Source organism: Eutrigla gurnardus (assembly GCF_963514095.1).
Source record: "Eutrigla gurnardus genome assembly, chromosome: 14".
Classification (NCBI taxonomy): domain Eukaryota; kingdom Metazoa; phylum Chordata; class Actinopteri; order Perciformes; family Triglidae; genus Eutrigla; species Eutrigla gurnardus.
Window position 1 is genome coordinate 23423709 of NC_139937.1, and position 20909 is coordinate 23444617.

Genomic DNA, 20909 nt, shown 5'->3' on the forward strand with positions numbered 1-20909 from the left:
AATCTAGAGGTTGATGTAAATGTTTTTGGTGTCTGTATTATTCCACACGCAAGATGGTAGTCGCGGGTACTAACTGCCTCTGCAACTGGATTACCTTTAAAGCCTACATCATCCTCTTAAAAAGAGTAGTTTGATATTTTTGGAAATAAGTTAATTATCTTTGTTACTGAGAGCTAGATGAGAAGATTGACACCACTCTCATATCTGTCCGTTCAATATTAAGCTGCAAGCTGCAGTTTTTTGGCTTTTATTTTGAAAGTGTTGGGGAGTGATGTTCGGTCAGCTGGGAATCAAACTCGCTGCTCAGGGCTTTTATGCCATAACCACTCTGCTTAGCAGACATTAGTATCTTATACAGATTAAACAAACACTCAAACAAATACTTTGGACAGAGTTAGGCTAGCTGTTTCCACTTGTATTTAGTCTTTGTGCTAAGCTTAAATAGCCTACTGTTGGCTAGCTCAATATTGAACAAACAAATATGAGATCTTAATACTCTTGGCCGAACAGGGCATTTCCCAAAAAAGTCTAAACTAAATCAAAGTGCAAACACTAAAAGGCACTTTGTCAGATAACAAAAAGACTCAAAACTCTCCAAAAAGCTACTATACAGAATCTGTAAATGATAAAACTCAGGAGCCAATTTTCAGATACAAGCATCATTTATTAGCTTTACATCGTGAGTAAAAGTTATATTGCTACATAACCATCATTCTGTACAATTTCTCTTTTACAAATGTCAGGTCATTGAATGTGATAACTGCAGCTTCGACCTATGATGTGAACAGAATAGTTTCAGAACCGTGCTGCTAATCACACAGTTAAGGCTAGGATTTTGGTCTTTACACAGGTAAACAACAACAGATACAATAACAGATACAATTCAAACAAGGTACTTACAAAATAAACTTGGTTTCGTAACATCTGGAAGAAAAAACGTTAATCAGTATATTCATAAAAAATCTTTGGAAGAGTACAACACCAATCCTTTGCGTTCCTCACAGTTAATTAACCATCATGTTGTGTCCATTTTTAAAGAAGGTATGTGACTAAGACAACTTCCTAATGCCTTTTGTAAAACCAGACTGTAGCGTCATTTCTCCTTCATTTCAGACAGGATTCAGCTCAGGTGCATCCTGGATGGAGTGAATGTGTTTTCCAGTGCGTTTGGGTTCCCATCTCGCGCTCTCTCTCTCTCTCCCCCGTTATCCCGCTCCGGTGTGAAATGCATCGTCCTCAGAAGTAGGAGCTCAGGTGGGAGTGGGTGGCGGGATGTCTGGTCATGGCTGACCCAGGATAGATGGGGCTGTTGGGTGAGTTCCAGTATGTAGACGGAGGGCTGAAAAAGTTGCCGGGGGAGACGGGCATAGGTGGAGGATGGCCAGCCATGAAGTTCATTTTGGGCTGGTGGCTGTGGTAGGGCTGTACGTAAGACATCTCAGTCTGGTACTTAACAATCCCCCCGTCCCCTGCGTGATTCTGGTGCGCCTGCGAGATGCCTTGGAAGTCAAACTTGTAGGCATAGCGCTTCCCGTGCACCTTCGTCATGATGTTCTTGTCGTAGTAGTAGCGCAGAGCGCGGCTCAGCTTGTCGTAGTTCATGTTGGGCTTGCTCTTGCGCTCGCCCCAGCGCTTGGCCACCTCGTCCGGGTCGGTCATCTTGAACTCGCCGTTGGTGCCCTCCCAGGTGATGATGCCGGCGTTGTTGCTGTCAGACAGCAGCTCCAGCAGGAACTGCCACAGCTGGATCTGGCCCGAACCTGGGAGGAGAAATGAAGAGTAAAGGAGTCACACAGAGCTAGACAGGACATTAGCAGCAGCTGTGTGAAATGTTTCTAAGAATCTTTATCATTTCACTTGTTGTTTTGAAGCATTTTGGAGAATACAACCCTGTGTGTAGATTTCAATCCACGAGCACCGGGCAGTCTTTAAAATGACCGTTTTGAATAAACGAAAACAAAAAACGATTTCAAGTCCACTGGATGCATCCAGTTATTCCAGATCCTTGAACAACGCCACCGTTTTTCTTCAACAAAGTATTTAGGAGTTTTGTTGTGGACAGGTTTTTGTCTTAGTGGTATTATGACACATATCTATCATCCCAGTCAGCTTTTCTTTTTTTTTTTCTTTTCTTTTTTTTTTTCAACCAAATGCGACCTTTTCACTGTGTGGCTTGGAGGAAGTGACAGACATCAGGGCAGAAACCTACCCACAGGCCTGTGAGCGCTGGGGTCAGCCAGCTTGTATGGACTTTGTTTGCCTGTTCGGTTCTTGGATGAGCTCAGGGCTTGGCCTTCTGTGAGGAAACAGCAGGGCAAACAGTCATTTTTGGTGAGAGGGAAGCCAGATTTCTCGTCTCAGTGTAAGCGTGATGCAATTCTGCTGACACAACAGGTGTTGCTTGATGTTCACTCCATTTTTGGAAAAGCAAGCGCATATGTGTTTGCCCTTGCTTTTCTCTCATGTTGCCAAAGCAGACAGTGTAAAGGCCTCATTTGTGTCATCCTCTTTGGTTTATCTTGTGGTGGCTTAGATTCTTACCTGGGTTGGCTAGTCGACTGCTTATCGGCCCTAATGTCTGATACGGGTCTGTAAACAAAAGACATATCATTACTTTTTGTTTACTTTGTTCGACTTTTTAGCCTTTTATGTTTACAATCCCACACATGTTTCATATTAGGTTCCTTCAAGATTAGATGGAACGTCTTTTTATGTTTTACGTCACATGCATCATAATTCTGGTTCTGTTGTGCCACTACAAATGCATGCTTCAAGTACTTTCTTTAATTTTGAGTGAAATACTCATGACAGCCCACATCTTCCATGTATTCAGTGATTCAAATATAAAGAAATATAAACTCTGAACCTCCTAAAATATGTTTGATTATTGTGGAAAAACATGAAATTACCTGCTCCCAGCAATTGCTAGGAGCCAGTCCTTGGAAACATTGCGATGTTGACTTAAAGCTCCCTGTGATTATGAATATGAACATTTGGTACAAGCAGCCTTCATACCTTGCACAATTCTTGGAGCAGGCTCTGTAACTCTTGAATTGTGTTGGTGCTCCATGGTGGGACCTACAAATTAAAAAAAACATTTTTTTATCCTCAGCCGTATCCAAGTTTTGAATTTACCCATTTGATTCTATGTAAAACCAGTAGTCGTTCATGTGTGAAAAATCATTAGTACCTTTTGGCACCGCATTCATGGCGTTTGCCGGCCAGCTGTTCCTGCAGCTGATCTCCTCAAAACCGCTCTCTGCGCGCACGCACACACACACACACACACACACACACACACACACACACACACACACACACACACACACACACACACACACAGACACACAGACACACAGACAAACCAACAAGGATGAGACTAGTCTTTGACTGGCGCGTGGCTTAAAAAGGCTTTGAAGTGGACGGTGGGACAGTTCAGCTCAAGTAGGAAGGAAGTCAGTGAATGGAGACCGAGACGCTAAGAGAGTCTGAAGATGACCCAAAATGTTTCTTTTGTTCGGGCCACCCCTGTCACTGGGAGATTGTGAATTGTGTCCCAGCAGCAGAACCCATAACCCCCCCATTTCCTGCGCCGGTGCAGCTGTTTCCTGTCTGAAACTGGCTGTTGAGTTTTGGACTCGTCAAAGTTTTGTCAACTGAGGCCAGTGTTGTGCCAGGGAGCCTTTTTGACTCTTGAAACTATGGAACACGCCTCAGAAACTCAACATATTATTTTTAAATCCCTAAATCATTCAATTTGTTTGGTCTTTTTTGTGGTTGTTCGAGAATGTGACCCTGAATTCTAAGATTTGAATCACACCCAGAAACACAGATGACTAATGAAACATGAAATGCTGAAATAAAAGTGTTTTTAAAGAAGAAGTTTATCATGCATTTAAATGTTTAAGTCTTTGGGCAGTTATGGATCAGGTATCACAATGAGCAATACAACAACTGTAAATATACTCCATTAGAAATAAAAGTCTGCATTCAAGCATTCAAAAGTACTTGTATACGTGCTGCAGGCACATGGCCCCTGTGACCAATGTATTGTCATGACATTATCAGATTGTTCAATGTTGTGTAGTTGGAAGTTGCTATGACAACAAGTGAAAAACTACCGCTAACACTCTAGCCCAACCGCCTGATCAATAAACACCCATAAGATGACAACACATAAATAAAATCAACCATAACCATCAACAGACGTTAGAACCTGATCAAGGCGTTGTCACAAGTTGTGATGTAATAATTAGAAAAAATGCGTAGATCCTTCAGGAGTTACGCTAGCATAAATGACGGTTGCCCCCCTCCCTCAGCTCCTTTTTAACATTTTCATATTGTCCCATGTCTACTTTGTAGGGAGTGCATTGTTTAGCTGTTAAGCAGTTGCTTTCATTGAAACCAAAGCTCTTAAATCCCACCATGCCCTGCACCAAAAATCTCAGGAGTTGGTAGAGACCAAAAATGGAGCTAAAAGAGCAGGTGGCAAGAAACATGAGAAACATTCTCCGTATCAGCTGGGTGTTTACATAAGCAATTGTAATGATGGTCTCACCTGCTTTCACCTGTAGTCTGGGTTGTTGTGGTGGTGTGGTGTTGGTGGTAGTTGTTGTGGGGTAGGAGAACGTCGGGCTACCTGAAGCAGAAAACACACACCAAAAATGTCAAGATTATATTCTCTTAAAATGGACACAACAGATTGAAATCATAGCAGAGTATAATTTGAGTGTCATGAAAAGTATCTTGTACTAAAGGGGGGGAAAGAAAAACTAGAGAGGGGTTGTTTCGACTGTCGTCATGTCACCTTGAAAACCCGACAACACGGTGACTGTCTTCTTTAGCTGCATTTGTAGCACTGATTTGCAGAAGCAGCTACACTGCAAAATTATGTAATGCGGCAAGAGTCAGAAATCATGATGACATATTGTATGCCAAATACAGGAAACCTGCGTTAGCAAAGAGGAACAGTGGTCACGACAGGAAGATTCAGTTAATAACATTACCAGGACCTCATAAGTAACTCTATACTGTATTACAAGGAGTATTAGTTCCCCCATATCCTCTATTGACCTTGGTGTAATTAATTCATTAATGTTATGTTGTGTGTGTGTGCACAGCTTCTACCAGAGTTAGCTACACAATAATTTACTTCTGTAGTCCTTCAAATATCAGAAGAATAATAACATCTCTGGTAAGAAAATTAACACTGTAGTGTAAAAACACAAATTTCAAAAAAGTAGTTTAACATTAAGGCATCACAACGTAAACTAACCAACCATTTGTGTGTCATGAATCCAAGTTTGAAATTGAGGATAATTCCAGTTTAAAATTTCATCATGCAGAAATATTTTTAAAGAAATGACAGAGTAGATTAATCGTCAAGTCTATATAATTTCAGAATTTTGTGAAATTACCCATCGCACTTTCCAACAGTGACATAAGAAACGCTTGTTTTGTCCTATCAAAGGTACAAAACCTTCAACTTTTCAACGACAAAGAAGCAAATCGCCACATTTGAGAAGCTTGAACCAAAAATGTGTCGACCTGATTATTCAGTTTTTCATCATTTATCATCAAACCTACGGATCAATTTATGTCCACTGTCGTGTTGTCGAATTGTTAGTGCTAAATATCTCTCAGATTTCATTTCCAGACATGTTTACATGAAGGTGAAGACGGTTTAATGTTGTTGAAATCAGTCGGGCGTGGAGCAGCTGCTGGTATCTCAGACATGAGGCAAGCCTTACTCTGCCGGAGGTAACTGAGGTGCGAGAGCAGGATGTCTGCGTTGTAGGCCGACGTGAGACGCATCATGTCGTCCTTGGTCATCTTGCATAGGGCCTTGCCGTCCAGCGCTTGGAAGAGCATGACGTCCACCTCCTCCAGCACGTACTCCTTGATGGCCCAGTCCAGCCACTGCCGCACGTGGTCCTGTGTCCAAACCTCTGGATCTGCAATCAGAAGCACAAACAATGACTCTGGATACTCAGTCTCACTTTGTTTGGACTTCTTTTGGACGGGGTTAATGCTCTTTTAGCTTACTATCTGTGCTTTTCAATGGAAATAGATGCGGTTCTGGCTTTCGAAAAGTCAAATAAACAGGATGTTGAAGTGAGGAGTCATACGGAAATGATCATTAATTACTTTGTTCAGACTTGTTTACATCATGGATTTCCTTTGCAATAGCCGACCATCTTTTGGAAACCTCCAGATTTAAATTAATGCTATTAGTGTTCAGCAGTTTAATTTATATTTGCATATTCATAGATTCTGGATTAGTCAACGGGGATTGTAAGACTGAGCATTTTGTGGGAAAAAATCACATCAGAAAATCTTAATCAAAGCGGATAGTTTTTGAAAACATTGAAAGGCCTTGATTTTTTTTCTATTTTTATTTATGAATGAAATTTTGGGTTAATGCAAAAATCGCATTGACACACTTGATTTAAGTTATTACAATATCCATGTTGAAATAATTAGTGTTTTTTTTTTTCATTTTATTGTATTCAACTGTATGTTTGGCTCGGCTCTTCTCCACCTGCTCTCGTGATTTCCCTGAAGGCAACAAACAGGATGTAAACAAATGATTAGCAATAACGCTGCTGAAGACCGAACCAGTAGACTTATAGGAAAGATGTGTGTGATATTTGATATTTGGCTGCCCAAATAAAAGAACACGTCAATTATAGTTTGCTAAATTAAGGATTTCAAGCAAACTGCAATTAAAAGCTAAGAAATGTAGTTTCCGGTTTTGTGACTTTTGTGAAGGGCTTTGTTTTTCATGGAATGCATTACAGCGGAGAACAAATTAATATCATCAATGATTACATTTTGATCATTTCATATGCAATGCTGCACGTTTGCTCTATGGAGATACATTTCATTGGGGAAAAAATATCAATATTCACATCAAAATAATAGTTTTTTTTTTTTTAAAGGCACATCCCAAATACTTTAATATACTTAAATATAATTTTTAGGTACTTTTATCTTTTACTCCCTACATTTTAAAACAAATATCTGTACTTTCTACTCTATTTTCAAGATGGGCTTGTTACTTTAGTTTAAATGCATTTGAGGGAATTATCGATAAAACATTTTTTCTTATTAATGATGTGAGATTCAGCCTTGCAAAAAACAAAACAGCCAATAGAAATATCTTCATAGGGATAGTTTTGAATGTATACTTTTGAGTACATTTCAGAGCCTGTACTTTTTTTTACTTGAATAAAAGTAGAAGAACTGATTCAATCTTTTTACTCAAGTCTTTTTGAACACAAGTATCTGTACTTGTATAGATACTTGTTTTGACACCTCCACCTACTTTCATGAAACTTGGTGAGAGTTCAGCAAGGGATGGTCTCATGCGATGGAGGCGTGGGCTCTCCTGGTGCCCTTCTATTTTGAGAGAGCATTGTTTGAAGCGCTCCTGTTTGGTTATTGTTGTCTTTAATGAAGTATTTTTCATTATGCAGTTACAGGAAGATTGTAGTGGCCTTTTTTTGTACATCCTGTCTTTAAAATTCCCAAAACTTCTTTGAAAAATCAATTTGCAGTCTTATTGCATATTATGTTGTATTTCACCGTAATTCATTTCATAACTTATAATACATTAAATACCCTTTCTACATGTTTAAACCTGTCCTTTTATAACTTATATTTATCTGCTAGTAATTTGCAACAACAAATATCAACATAATGACACCCCCTAATGATCCACATAATTTGTTTTCTTTACAATATCTCCCCATAGCAACTAAAGCATGATCAATGGCTTTCTTAAGGCTGGTGCTGGTTGATACGGAATAGTTTTCTTTTTAGATAATTCTTTATTGAAATATGAGAATATGTTGCCTTGGTGCAAAATCAAAAAAAGGTACTTGCACTTGATTTAGATTTTTTCTTATTAATAAAGTTACATTTGTAGGAGTTCTTTTAAATCTTGATTTGTATAGTTGCTTCTTAAATCTAAATTTTAGGTTGAAATTAATTGCCTTAGTGTTGTCTTCTGCTGGATTTAAACACTACATTACAGTAAAGTGATGTACTCTCCTGAACTTGCCTTTACCCACTTTGTAATCATATCCACATTACTCATTATTTATCAAAACTTGTTGCGTAAATATTTTTTGGGAAAGCACCAATGGTCAACCCATTGATAAAGTTCTGTATTTGGTCATATTTGTGATCTTTCTCCATGTCGCCCAGCCCCTGTTGAACTGCATCTCAGTGTCTGGTTCTGGCTCTAAAGATATATCGCCGGTCTGATTCAGGAATGTACGCTCATTTCCAGCAGCAAACAATGACTGTAAATTGCCCGTAATGTGAGGCAGGAGCTTCGGTCGTGAACAGAAGCCGCCGCACCCTCGTGTCCTGATTGTCCTTGGTTAACACAAGCCACTGTGATGCAACATCCGGGTATTATGAGGCAGAACGATTCGGTGCCGGTGACTCATTGACAAATCTCGTCAAGAGCCGAGTTTCAACGCCGACTGAGGTGGGACCGCGGCAGAGAGACTGACTCACTCTCATGTTAGTAATCATTTAAAAAAAAAAAGGTTGCATTGTATTTATGATTGTATTTACCCAGAGGTGGGAAGTAACAAAGTATTTGTACTCATTTTCAGTAGTATTCATTTGTCTTACAATTTTACTTTTACTCCCTACATTTTTCAACAAATATTATTAATGAGAAAAGTTAACCAGTGGAAATGTCCTTCATAGGGATACTTTTTTTACGTTGAGTACATTTCAGAGCCTGTGCTATTTCTTGAGGATAGAATGTCTGTACTTTCTATACCCTTCCTTTTCTCGTGTAGAAAACGGTAGTCGTTCAGTGTGATTGTGTTGTATATTTATAGGGACTGTCGCAGCTCCCGATGATGAAACGTAACTGTGTCTTCCTGTTTCCGCCAGAGAGAGGGGAGTTCTTCCCGAAGCTTGCCGCTTTTGTTTCTGTCCTCCACCTTTTTAAAGAAGGAGGCTTCATTCAGCTGTGAGTGTGACTACAGACGGAGTGCCCTCCGTCAGTGAGGAGGGTTTAGTTTGGAAAAGGCCCACTGACCTGTGCTGCTCTCACCTGCTTATATAACGAGAGAACGTAATTATCAAGGTTGCTCTGAATCACGGGTCCTTGACTATGACTACTCTGATAGTAGTGATACATCACCGTCTTTACACCAGGTTGTGTCTGCAAAGAAAAAAGGGAAATCCCTGCAGCAAAAGTTGCTTTCGACCAAATATGAGGCAACAACATTTACGTTGCTCTGCTGACATGCAGCATATGTTGTGGCTGTTGCAACTTTGGCTTGAACTCCAGGGTCACAGTGTTATTTTACCTTGAATGTCTATGAAGCAGTGACACAACATCCTTCCTGTGTCGCTGTCACTTCACTATTCAAGTGGACCGAGACACATTCTGTGTCTTCCGTGTTTTAAAGGATGAGGCTGACGTTATTCTGCACTTTTCATTTCAACAAATCCCATGAAAATGCCTTAGTCTGTCTCTCGATACTTTCTGTCTCGGCTCATTTGTTGCTACTGGTGGAAAATGGGACATAAATGTGTAGTTTCATGTTTTTAAAAGCCTTAATAACTTCCTAAAAACAGGTGGCTGTTCTAGTGTTCAACAGTTCCTCAAACCGCAGTAAATATTGTTTGTTGTTGGTTTGTTAGGGGACTCGTTTCAGCTGTGGATTAATACACATTAGTCATTTTGGACATAATGGAGCTCCATAACACACAGGGTTATGATATATCATCATTTCATGCAGACATACATGCTCATTAGATTTAAAAAAAATACATTTAATAATTAGTATCTTGATGTCCATTTAGGCTTCTCAACCTCCGTTTCAATAACTGGAACCATTAATCAGATATTGCCACAGGAAGCTAATGTCCACACCTGCTCATCACACATCTATTCCTGCTCTCTTTCTCCGTCCTCAGTGCTAAAACTACACTTTAGACTTCACACTTTTTAAATAGCATTCATTTTAAACCCTGAGGTCATGCTGAACCAGACCACCAGAAACCTGCTTGTCGAGCTGTGGTTAGGGACGTGACGATGTGAGATGTAATCGGGATTAACTGTTTAATTCGCTATCATTGTAGATACATACAGGATTCTCTGAATGTAAATCTAATCTAACAAGATGCGTGTTTTCTGTGACACTATAATAATATGTGCTTCTTAACAAATTAAGTAAGTAAGGCAATACCAGTATGTTTTCCTGTAGGAGATGAGAGAACGCAGACATGCAGGTTAATTTAGTGGAGTGTAGCCATGGTAGTAGTTTGTGTAAAATCAGGTTATTGATATTGCACATGCTCAGTGTGTGCCAACTCTTGGGGAAACTTGTCTTGTGGTGCCGTTGTTCTTGTGTGAGGATGGAGGGGTGATGGAGGTAAAGAGGATGATTGAGACTCACCTGCCGGCACGATGACCCTCTTCTCCTCTGTGGCGGCGCTGGGCGGGGTGACCGTCTGGGGGCTGACGCGAGGCTCCGGGTACGCGGCCTGGTACGGCATCGGGGCCCCGTCGTTGCTCATGTGCCTGGAGCGCTTGGTGACGCTGCAGTCCACAGGGGACTCACGGCTAGAGCCGACGGAGGAGAGAGCAGGAGGAAAGTGTACTTTCATCATTACATGTTGTGTTAAAGTATAGAGAGTAGGCTGCACCAGCTTCAGACTTAATATTTATACCCTGTAACTGCCAGGTCTAACTGCTTGGTCCTACCTTTGAATTTCTTTATTATACCTCAGAAAAATACTGAAAAAAAGCTGCATGTAGCAGGGAAGAAGTACTCAGGTGTCTATTATATTATCAGCCAAAAGTATTGAAAGTACTCATTCTGTAGAAAGCAATCTGTCTCTATTTTTAATTGGAGTTAAAATCACACTATTACACTCTTAACTGTAGTATAAAGTAGCTTTAAATGGAAATACTCAAAGTACAAGTAACTGAAAATCAGTAAATGTTATTGCACCTGGTAACTTTCCACCACTGATGATGTGTAATCATCCATCAGTTAAAGGTAAAACACCACAGTTACCACATTTGTAATTCAAACATTTCCACTGAAGCGGGATGCAGAGTGATACTTGTTGAGAGAACAATAAACAAACATTTTTTAGGGTTCTGGAAAAACCCATCACGTTGACATGCGCCGTGACAAATCTGCAGTCAGATAGTCCGGGAACCTGAGCTCCCCTGTGGCCCCGGCCCGTCGGTCCTGACTCACCTGGTTCCGTTGACGTGGTCGCCTCTTTTCCCAGGGTTTTGCGCCGCTGACCCCACCCACTCCGGCTCGGTGGGCTCGGGACTCTGCTTGGAGGCCTGGCTGAACCCGCCGGGCGACGTCATCTCGGCTTTCATGTGCACTGTGGCGTAGGGCGGCTCGAATATGGGCTGGTCCTCACTCACCACGGACAGCGCTTCCTGTCCAAGAGAGCCACAGCGGTCAGTGTCTGCCATTAATGTGCCGGGTCACAACCTGTGGAAACTGCCTTTTTTTCCCCCCCACGTACACACTGTTCATTCCACCTAAGATGCTGCAGTGCACAGAAGTAAAACCTCCTTAGGTGTAAGAGCTGTGGGAGTAATTATCACAGCACAACAGACTTGAAAGATTTGACTTTTCCCTGAATTTTTAAATTATAACCCTTTTTTTTAAAAACAGTGGATTCAACCAAAAGTTCACCAAAAGAGGAAAACATCATCCAACATTTCCATTGAAGTGTCTCCCCCCCCCCCCTTTTTTTTGGGAGTTGCGTTGGTTCATCCCAAAATAAAATGACAGGAAACATCATTGTAACAGGAATCGAGCATTTGGAACACCGTTCACCAACAGTTATAACGCTTTTTAAAGTTTGAGCGAGAAATCATTTATTCATTAAATAATCAGACAAAATCAAACTACATCATTCTGCTTCTACTCTTTTTCCATTCCTGGGATATTATAGAGCTACACAGATTAGCTAATCCATATTATGTGGATATATTTGTGTTTCTCCTGTAAATGTTATTGTATGCACTTCTGTCTAGCAGTGCTCTAATTGAACCACCGACTTTAACGGTAGACTTTGAGATTTGGGACTATTAAGCTTTTCTCCATTCAAAATATTCAAATTGGCAATTTTTTGATCGCTTGATTACTTTTCTACCCTCCAAATTAGTGCTGCAGCATCATATTGCTCAAGAATTGCCCTTTGATTGATTAGAACGGTGAGTTTAAACAACCAGAGAGAAGAAATACTCAGGAGTGAAATGACTGTTCAGGCAGTCTAATCTTATAGAACATCAGTAACCTTAACCACAGTTTTATTTTGTCGTTAGGATTGGGGTTGCAAAGGTGTGTGTGTGTGTGTGTGTGTGTGTGTGTGTGCGTGTGCGTGTGCGTGTCAGTCTCAAGGTGGAGTCTAATCGAGATTTAAGTCCGTCTTCCTGTCTTCAGCTCCTACAGCGAGGCCTCAAAACCACCCCAAGATGGCACTTTCATCCCACGCACCCTGGAGGCCAAACACCGGACCTGTTGTTCTGTCTGCCGCGCACATCAAGCGTGTGCACGTGCAGTGCGACCACGGCGGTCTAAGTGGGTGCGAGTGCGTGTTTGTTTAGAGGAGTTGAGCATTGTCTTTGGGCCTTGTACGTCAGCGCTGTGCTTTTTCAGTGGCCTACAGGAAACCTGGCCGCCATGTGCAGAGGAACCTTTTGGCACAGGCCAAGGGAGAGGAAATGGTGGAGGAGTGGGGTGGGGGGGGGGCAACAGTGTTAAAAAATGTGGGTCATTTTAAAGCTGGAAAACAAGCCTAAAGGCTTGTGGTCGGGGGAGAAGAGGCGGTCGGGTTCACTGGACAGCAAGAAGACTTGATTGAAGTGCCGCCTTGGCATTGTTTTTTGTTTTCCTTTGTGTTTTTTTTTTTTTTAGCTCGATTGTTGCCTGAGCATTGTAAACCACATCTTAATGCATGGCACACAGTTTGGCATTTCCTCCAGGCTGCAGACGAACGGATAGAGAAGTCAGCAGTGTGTGGGATTTCAGCAACCTGCTGCTGTTGTTGCATGGTGCATTTTGCTGCTGTGTAATGGAAACGCCCTTTTTTTTCTCAAAGCAAAATGTTTTAGTGAAGAAAAAAAACGTCCGCTCAAGATTTAAAGACTTGAGCATAAAAATGTATAATCCTATAACATTTTTAAACTCGCTGTTTTTATTTTATTTGATGACTTTTTATTCCTCGCTATAACGTGGTGCCTACATTACCCAGAATTCCACTTGATCACTGCTAGTTTGGTCAGAGACTTGGGTGCGTTATTCGAGTGGGTTACAGAGATGTCACTTCTTTCTTCACTTCTTTTTTTTTTTCATTTTCAAACTTGTCGTCTTCAGCCTCGATAGACGCTGACTCAAGTGACAAAACCAAACGCTGTCAATGACTAAAAACACGTTTGACTTTGTATCATCCCGCCTTCTTTTTGCCCTCCTTCCTCAGCTCTGTTTTACTTCGCTGGTGTTGGCCTCTTTAGCCCAGGGAGCCTTCAGAGGCCTTTTTTTCTTCTGTGCAGAAGTGAAACAGAAGGCCGATTAAAACAGGTCACTGAATTCTCACGAGAAGACACGATGGCTGTCGGTTATGTGACGTGATTAAAGTCGAGGTTGTTTTTTTGTTGTTTTTTTTTTGTGCTCAACTCTCAAACTGCTGATATTATTGTGCTCATCATCACATTCTGTTTTTGTACTTTCAGTGACAAGCTCATGCTTTCTAACCACAGACACACACTCCCGCTCTCTCTCTCTCTCTCTCTCTCTCTCTCTCTCTCTCTCTCTCTCTCTCTCTATATATCTCTCTCTCCCTCCCTCCCTCCCCCTCTTTCTTTCTCTCTCCTCTGCTCACTGATACAAATATATCAAAATGTGGCCTGACCGCTGATGCCACAACTGACTTCCTGTTCAATGTGTTCAGCCTGTTGCTCGGTGACACAAAACAACTTTTTTTTTTTTTAAACATGACCTTCTTGAAGCTGACGCTGTGCCTCGATGTCCTCAAACTTACTCCGGTTTGCGTTTCACTCCGATGGCAAACACTCGCTGTGAGAGCACGGACGTGAAGTCCTGCTCGGAAACGTTTAACATGGTTTTAAGTCGACAGCTTTTTTTTTCTTTTTTTCGGGTGGTTGCGTCATGCAGTCTTGCCCAAACCAAGAGAGCGTGATGTTTACAACACGGACGTTCATACTTATCATACGTATCTTTACGAAATAGCTTTTCGGATGAACACTTGAACCATGTCACCATGTTTGACTTGGATTACCAACCATTTAACAGCTCCGACTCCAACTATTTGTTTCTACATTTATTTTGCAACACAGCCTGAATGAGATCACATGTTGTTGGAGGACGTTGCTACTGTATTAAAGCCCAAAGGCTCTACTTTTTTTTACGCCAGAGATTTAAATTAGATATTTAAATATGCTCAAAAGTAAAAAGTATGTGTAGTGTTGTCGTAGGTGGCCCAGCAGCTTTGGTGACCTATTTTTGCTTATGGTGGCTGCGAGGCCTATTTTTGGGAACCACATCTGGTAACTGCAACTGATTATTTTCAACATCGACTAATTTGCAGAATCTTTTCCTCGATTAATCAGTCGCTAAGTGAAACCTCAGCAAACTTTGGAAAATGTTCTGAAGCCCAAGTTGATGTCATGGAATTGTTTATTTTGTCATAAAACAAAACAAAGAATATTTTGGTTTTCCTCGATGACACGAACAAGAAAGCTCTTCTCTCATCTGAGAAGCTGGAACCATCACATTTTAACGACAAACAAGAAGCAGAATAGGTGCAGATTAATTTTCTGTCTATTGACTAATCGAGTAATCCTTCCCAACAGGAGGCTGAATACATTTGAGAGGTTGCAAAATGCTAGAAACATGGGAGAGCATTAATATTTACCTCATATATATATATTCTAATCGTCGTTTCTTCTTTTTTTTTCTTGTGAAATAATTGCTATCTTTAGCTCTGTGTTAACTTCAACCAAAAAAGGAGTTTAAATGCTCTTTGGTTGATTGGTCTCTGCAGGTAAACACAGACGAGGGGCTGCAAGAAGAGCACAGATTGTATTGTATTAAGAGGCCTGGAGCCAGAACGGTTGGGAACCGTCTACTTTCTCACATTCAACAATGAGGTGATGTATTTAAATGCAGTTTTGGGGGGAAAAAACGTCGATGAGTTTATGTAATGTCTCAAAGAAGCTGTTTTGGTGCCATATTTTGGTACCATTATCATCCCTCCTAGACACTCGATGCCTCATTGGTAATCCTCATTTCTGTCTTGCTTTTGGTTGACCCTAAAAGAATGGTGTTTGTTGTGTTTTTGTTGCCCTGATGGAGATGTAATGTTAAACCTGACTTGAAACTTTAGAGTTTTCGATGCTGAATGCCATTTCTAATAATGATGGATGGGAGAAATTAGAATCTTTACGTTCAACCACCAGATGCTTAATAAACGCGTTGAGTGGGGCTGTTAAATGGCGTGAACGCACTAAACCTCTGGCCCTGAAACGAGGTGCAGCCTGCAGTAGCAGGCCAGAGATCAAGTTGTGCAAAGGCACGGCTCTCTGTGGACTCGCCATGTCTGAGGCAAGTGGCAGCAAAAAAAAAGCAGAAGTAAAAGTGGAGGCGAGCCCGAGCAGCTGCAGCTTTCTGCTTCACAAACAAACGGTGCGGTTTTCACAGCTCGGAGCCCGGCAGGCCGCGCAGATCCAGACCCGGTTCTCCTAACCCCCCTCCCCCCCTCAGCCTCTCTCTGTGTGTGTGAGTGGACAGCGTTGAGTTAAAACAATGCAACGCCTCATTTTGTCCACTTTCTGGAGCCGCTTTGTTGCCCTTTTTTCTCTCTCTCTATTTTTTTTTCTAGTCCATGGAGCGGAAATGTGTGCGGAAAGTCTGAGGTTTGAGACAGGAAGCCTGCCGAGTTCAGATAACGACACCTGACAAGTGCTCCCAGTTTGCAAGCTATAAATTATACTTAAAATAACCTCAAACAATCTGCTGCGACGCACTGCGACTGATGAAGTATCTGAAAATGCGTTTTTATCAACGAATATTTTATAATAAACATCAAACAGAAATAGACTTTGAATCGACTAAAGTTTTCATTTCAGGGCGTCTTTATTTTCCTACACGTATTTAATCCTTCATGTTTTATATCAACGACAACATTTAAAAAAATACGATATAAGGAACGAAACAAGAGAGACATGAGTGAAATTATTAGTTCCGCAATCTACCGAGGGCCGCTTTTTATTGCACTTTTTCTCGGTTTACAATTGGCTGAATAAGATATTTGGTTGAAATATCGACTCGTTCGTTATAATAAATCGTGTATAGCAATTTGAGAATGTCGGTATCGATATTGCGTCGAAGTTAGGAAAGATTATTCAAAAGGTTGCGTGAATATTTGAACGCAGAAATGACAATAATAAGAAAAGTCTACAGGCCGATGTTATGTAAACGCACATTCGTTTAAAAAAACAACATGGATTTGTATATTTGTGACCTAAATCATCGAATAAAAATATTTGCCCTTTTTGTTTTGTCGTTGCGCAATAAAAAAAAAAGCGTTAACTTTATTTAAAAGTGCTTTTCCGGTTAGAATTCCAGACACGAAGGCCTTTTACTTTTCTGCATTTTTAATCTTATTAGATGGGAAAGCGATGTGAAATGTGAAATAGAAGGTGAACAGATGCAATAGTGTGAAATGTGAAATACCATCCGATGGAAACGAATCCCGCTCCTTTAAAAAGAGACTCTCGCTGCATCCAAGTTGATCCATGGCGCCTTCAGGGACACCTGCCTTGTGCGAATACAATCCAGCATCCCTTCATTAACTTCAAGCTTGTCAACCCGCCTAAAAATGCTCACTAATATCACTCCTCGCGTTGTGTGTTTTTTTGTGAGCTCCCATGAAACACTTAGAAGAACGAAAAGAGCGTAAAAAAAAAACCGCGTCTGGAAATCCTCTTTTACGCGCAACAATCGACCAGCAATTAGTGTGCGTGTTTTTTTTTTGTATCTGAGTGTAAAGATGTAGTGGTTAGTTGTGTTATTATAGAGCCGACATACAACCACGAACGGGAAGGAAGAGGAAATTTTGTACAAGAAGGAAAGAGTGGGGAGCTCGCATCACCGCCTCGACTCTCTCACTCAGCAGACTCTGGTGTGGGTGGCCGCCTGTCGCCTCCACCTCCACCTCCACCACCACCACCAGCAGTGCTTAAAACCCGCCGTTTACACGTACCTTTATCGTACAGTCCATTGCAGCAGCCTCGTGGTCTTTGTCATTTAGTCGTTTGTGTTAAATGTTGCAGCTAATTTAGCCTTCTAGCCTTCAATGCATGCAGCGGTGCATTGGCTCTATGGCGCAAACCATTGCAGTTACAATTTCTTGCTCGCAGACCATAACCGGATGACGAGTCTCCCCCTCTCTCCCCCCTCCTCCCTCCCTCTCTCTCTCGCTCTCTCTCTCTCTCTCTCTCTCTCTCTCTCTCTCTCTCTCTCTCGCTCTCTAAATTGGGAAGTGAAGTCACACTGAAGCTACTTCTCATGAAACCGACACCTTTGCTGCTCAGGAGGCAAAAACAAAAACATGATAGATTCTTGTTTAGAATCAGATGGATGGATGGATGGATGGATGGATACTTTATTGATCCCTATAGGGGAAATTCAGGGTCCAAGTAGATCAAGAAATAGACATCACACATACACTCTATTAAGAAAGAAGTATTACAATACACACTTTAAAAAGGATTAAGAAGAGAGATCCACATGGTCAGTAAAGTGGAGAACATGACAATCACAGTCTTTGCTTTTTTAAAAAGGTCATTTGGTGTTTTTTTTTTCTGTTTTTTTTTTTTTTTGCACCAGTTTAAACCACAGTGAAAATGAAAGGGGCCGCTGGCTGCAGAGTGTCAGAACAACAAAAAAATGGCTCTTGTGGTTAAAAGAAGACAAAAATCTCTACAAGATGTTGAGCTTTTTAGGGATGTGACGTGCCATTTAAATGCTTGGTTTATTAGACACCATCTTAGTTATTATAAGTTCTTAAATTGGAACAGATGACATAAGTTACTGGGAGGACGGGTGTAAAAACGTCTAGAAATTCCCACTTTTTGCAGCAAGTAAAGTTTTTTTTGTTGTTTTTAAACATTTCATATCCTTCAAAAGGATAAAGTAGGACAGGTAACTTTTTCCCATCAGATCATTTCATTTAAACTTTTTAGAAACGTGAAGCCAGTAAAAATCATCAGCAAGACGATGTTTAATCCTGTTTTCAGCCACACTTCCTGTCTCACTCAGTCCTGACGTCAGTGGCAGACGAGTCATGTGTTAACGTTACATTCAGCTGCAGATGAAATATGTCAACTTTGGTTTCTACTAAAAAGTAAATGAGTCACGTTTTATCCCTGGGAATAATTGCTGGGAAAAAAGGCTTCACAACTTTAAAAAATGACCAAAGTGAGTTGTGAATCAAGTCCAATTAAATAATGATGTGACTTGTGCTTTTCCTTTTAAATGACGTCATTTTATTCTTAATGATGGGGGGTCCTGACTCTTGTCAATCAATTGATTAATGGAGGAAAGAATTCAGCCGTAATAAAATAATCAGGAGTTGCTGCTGTTGTGCAAAATGGAGTATAGCAGTAAAATCCTGCTTTTAGGTGTCGGTACGTTCTACACAAAGTAGAAGTACACATACTTTTACCGTCGTCAAAAAGACTGGTAAAAGTAGTACTGATTAATTCTTTCCTCAAGTAAAAGTTTTTAAAAAAAGTACAGAACAAGGCATTCAAACTGAAGTAACGAGCCTGTTTTGAAAATACCTACAGATATGTTTCAAAATGTAGGGAGTAACAGTAAAAGTCAGAAAAATAAATACCCAAGTAGAGTACAAGTACCTGAAAATTCTACTTAGGTAATGAAGTACTTGTACTTCCTAACGTCCCACCTCTGGCTTTTACATGAATTCATGAATAATAATAATCTACATTATCGTGTACCACATAATACAATACTCTGTATACTTTACTTCTACACCATATTACACCTTCGACTATATCTCATAATACTACTTATCATGCTTTTAATGTGTTGTATTGTCTTACATCATATACTTTATTCATTCTGTCATGTTATTCTGCTTTTATTCATTCATTATTCTTCTCTAGTTGTGTATAACTCTTATTTTCCTATTTTTACTTCTCTATTTGTTCATATTTCCATCTTTGTAGTTGATGGAAATATGAAACTTTTAGTTTTCTTATTATATGTTTTTATTATAGGCCTAACGATCACAGGGGTTCTTTCTGTCTGTCTGTCTTTCTGTCTGTCTGTCTGTCTGTCTGTCTGTCTGTCTGTCTTTCTTTCTGTCTTTCTTTGGCCTTTGCTGTAGAAACTCAACACGCACCGTTTTTGATCGATAATTGATTTCATAAACCGTGACAGTTTACTTCGGTCGCGTGACCCCCCCCCCCCAGACAGGTTGTTAATCACCCCGTGTTGTGTAACTTTATCCCGGTTGTCTCGAGGTCTCGAGGTGGGGCTCCCAATCACGACTCCCGTCTCCCACCGACGCGCACGATTTCACCCAAGCTGCACTTTTCCAGATGGTGCGCACGCGCGTGTGCGCATGCACGCGTGTGAGTTGTTTGTTTATACAAGGCCCTGGGCTCGGTCTTATCTGCTGCAGCCACTCACGCCGTGATTTGAGACTTTCTTCAGTGACCTGTGTGTGTGTGTGTGTGTGTGTGTGTGTGTGTGTGTGTGTGTGTGTGTGTGTGTGTGTGTGTGTGTGTGTGTGTGTGTTTTTACGGGCCATTGTTTTTGCCGAATGGTTTCTAAAGATACAGATTTTTTTCTTCCTCCCACCTCATTAGACTGCTCTGATTTCAAAAGGCTCCACTTCATCTGTCCGTCTCACAATCAGCAGCCTTTCGCTCACTTGTTGTTTTGGCTGCCAATTATTCAGCCATGTAATCAATTCTTGTAGTTTCCTTTCGTTTTAAACTTGTATTTAATGCCCAATAGGCTTAAAGGTGGAAAGATATTTCATTAACGTCCGTTTATTCATCCCATAACCACAAACAGGCCTCCAGATAGTTAAATGAGTGGTATTTTATATTGTTTATGTTGTTATTTCAGCTCAACCGGTTGTTTTTAAGGCTTACAAGTTTTTCTAGATTAATCAGTGAATTCTAAAGATTAGTTTTCTTTTTAAATATGACTCAACTTTTCTGTAAATATGCCAAAATGCCATTCCAGGTGTTACAATGGGCTCCCTGAAAAACATAAAACAAAGGTAGGAGTGCAGACATTAACGTTTAGATTTCTGCTGATTGATCATCATGGTCCCTGACAAAGTATGAAAAATAATAAAACTGATGACAATGATTAGGGATATTATGAATGTGTAGTTTTATTTGGAGGACTGTATTACAGCTGGACTCTAATAGTGAATCAGTGACATTGTAGTTTGTGATGGGCGATTCTATTTATTATTATATATTTCCTTTTTTTATCTAAATGCTTTAAATGCTGTCAATATCTAATGCTAGAGTTGGTATTTAAGATGTTATACACTCCTGTAGTGGCCCACATATACTGTAGTACTATTTAGATATACTTTGCTTGAGTATTTGACTGCTTTAGAGTAAGTAAGTCAACATATAACACATGAGTGTACAACGTGATAAACAGGAGCCTAACATTATAACAGTCTAATATATTTCATATTTTAGCATTTAATGACTCCCTAATGAGTACTTTTACTTGAAATATTTAAGTAAATCATAAAATATATCAAGCATACATTAAATTAAATTTTAAGAGGTTTTATTTACAACAATATAC

General features: G+C 40.5%; 1 protein-coding gene across 4 annotated transcripts; it reads right to left on the bottom strand.

The window, feature by feature from the left end:
* Positions 1–643: 643 nt before the first annotated feature.
* fli1rs (Fli-1 proto-oncogene, ETS transcription factor-related sequence) lies at positions 644–17457 on the bottom strand. Of its 4 annotated transcripts, none has more exons than XM_084027948.1 (10): positions 17302–17457; positions 11250–11446; positions 10437–10603; positions 5751–5954; positions 4559–4639; positions 3191–3259; positions 3016–3078; positions 2542–2589; positions 2210–2296; positions 644–1760 (listed from the first exon to the last, which is right to left on the bottom strand). In XM_084027948.1, the coding sequence occupies exons 1-10, from the start codon at positions 17317–17319 to the stop codon at positions 1237–1239; spliced, it is 1458 nt and encodes a 485-aa protein (XP_083884074.1). In that variant the 5' UTR covers positions 17320–17457; the 3' UTR covers positions 644–1236. The 4 variants fall into 4 exon arrangements, with proteins under 4 accessions (XP_083884074.1, XP_083884075.1, XP_083884076.1 ...); XM_084027949.1 differs by lacking the exon at positions 17302–17457 and adding an exon at positions 16773–17125; XM_084027950.1 differs by lacking the exon at positions 2210–2296.
* Positions 17458–20909: the final 3452 nt, after the last annotated feature.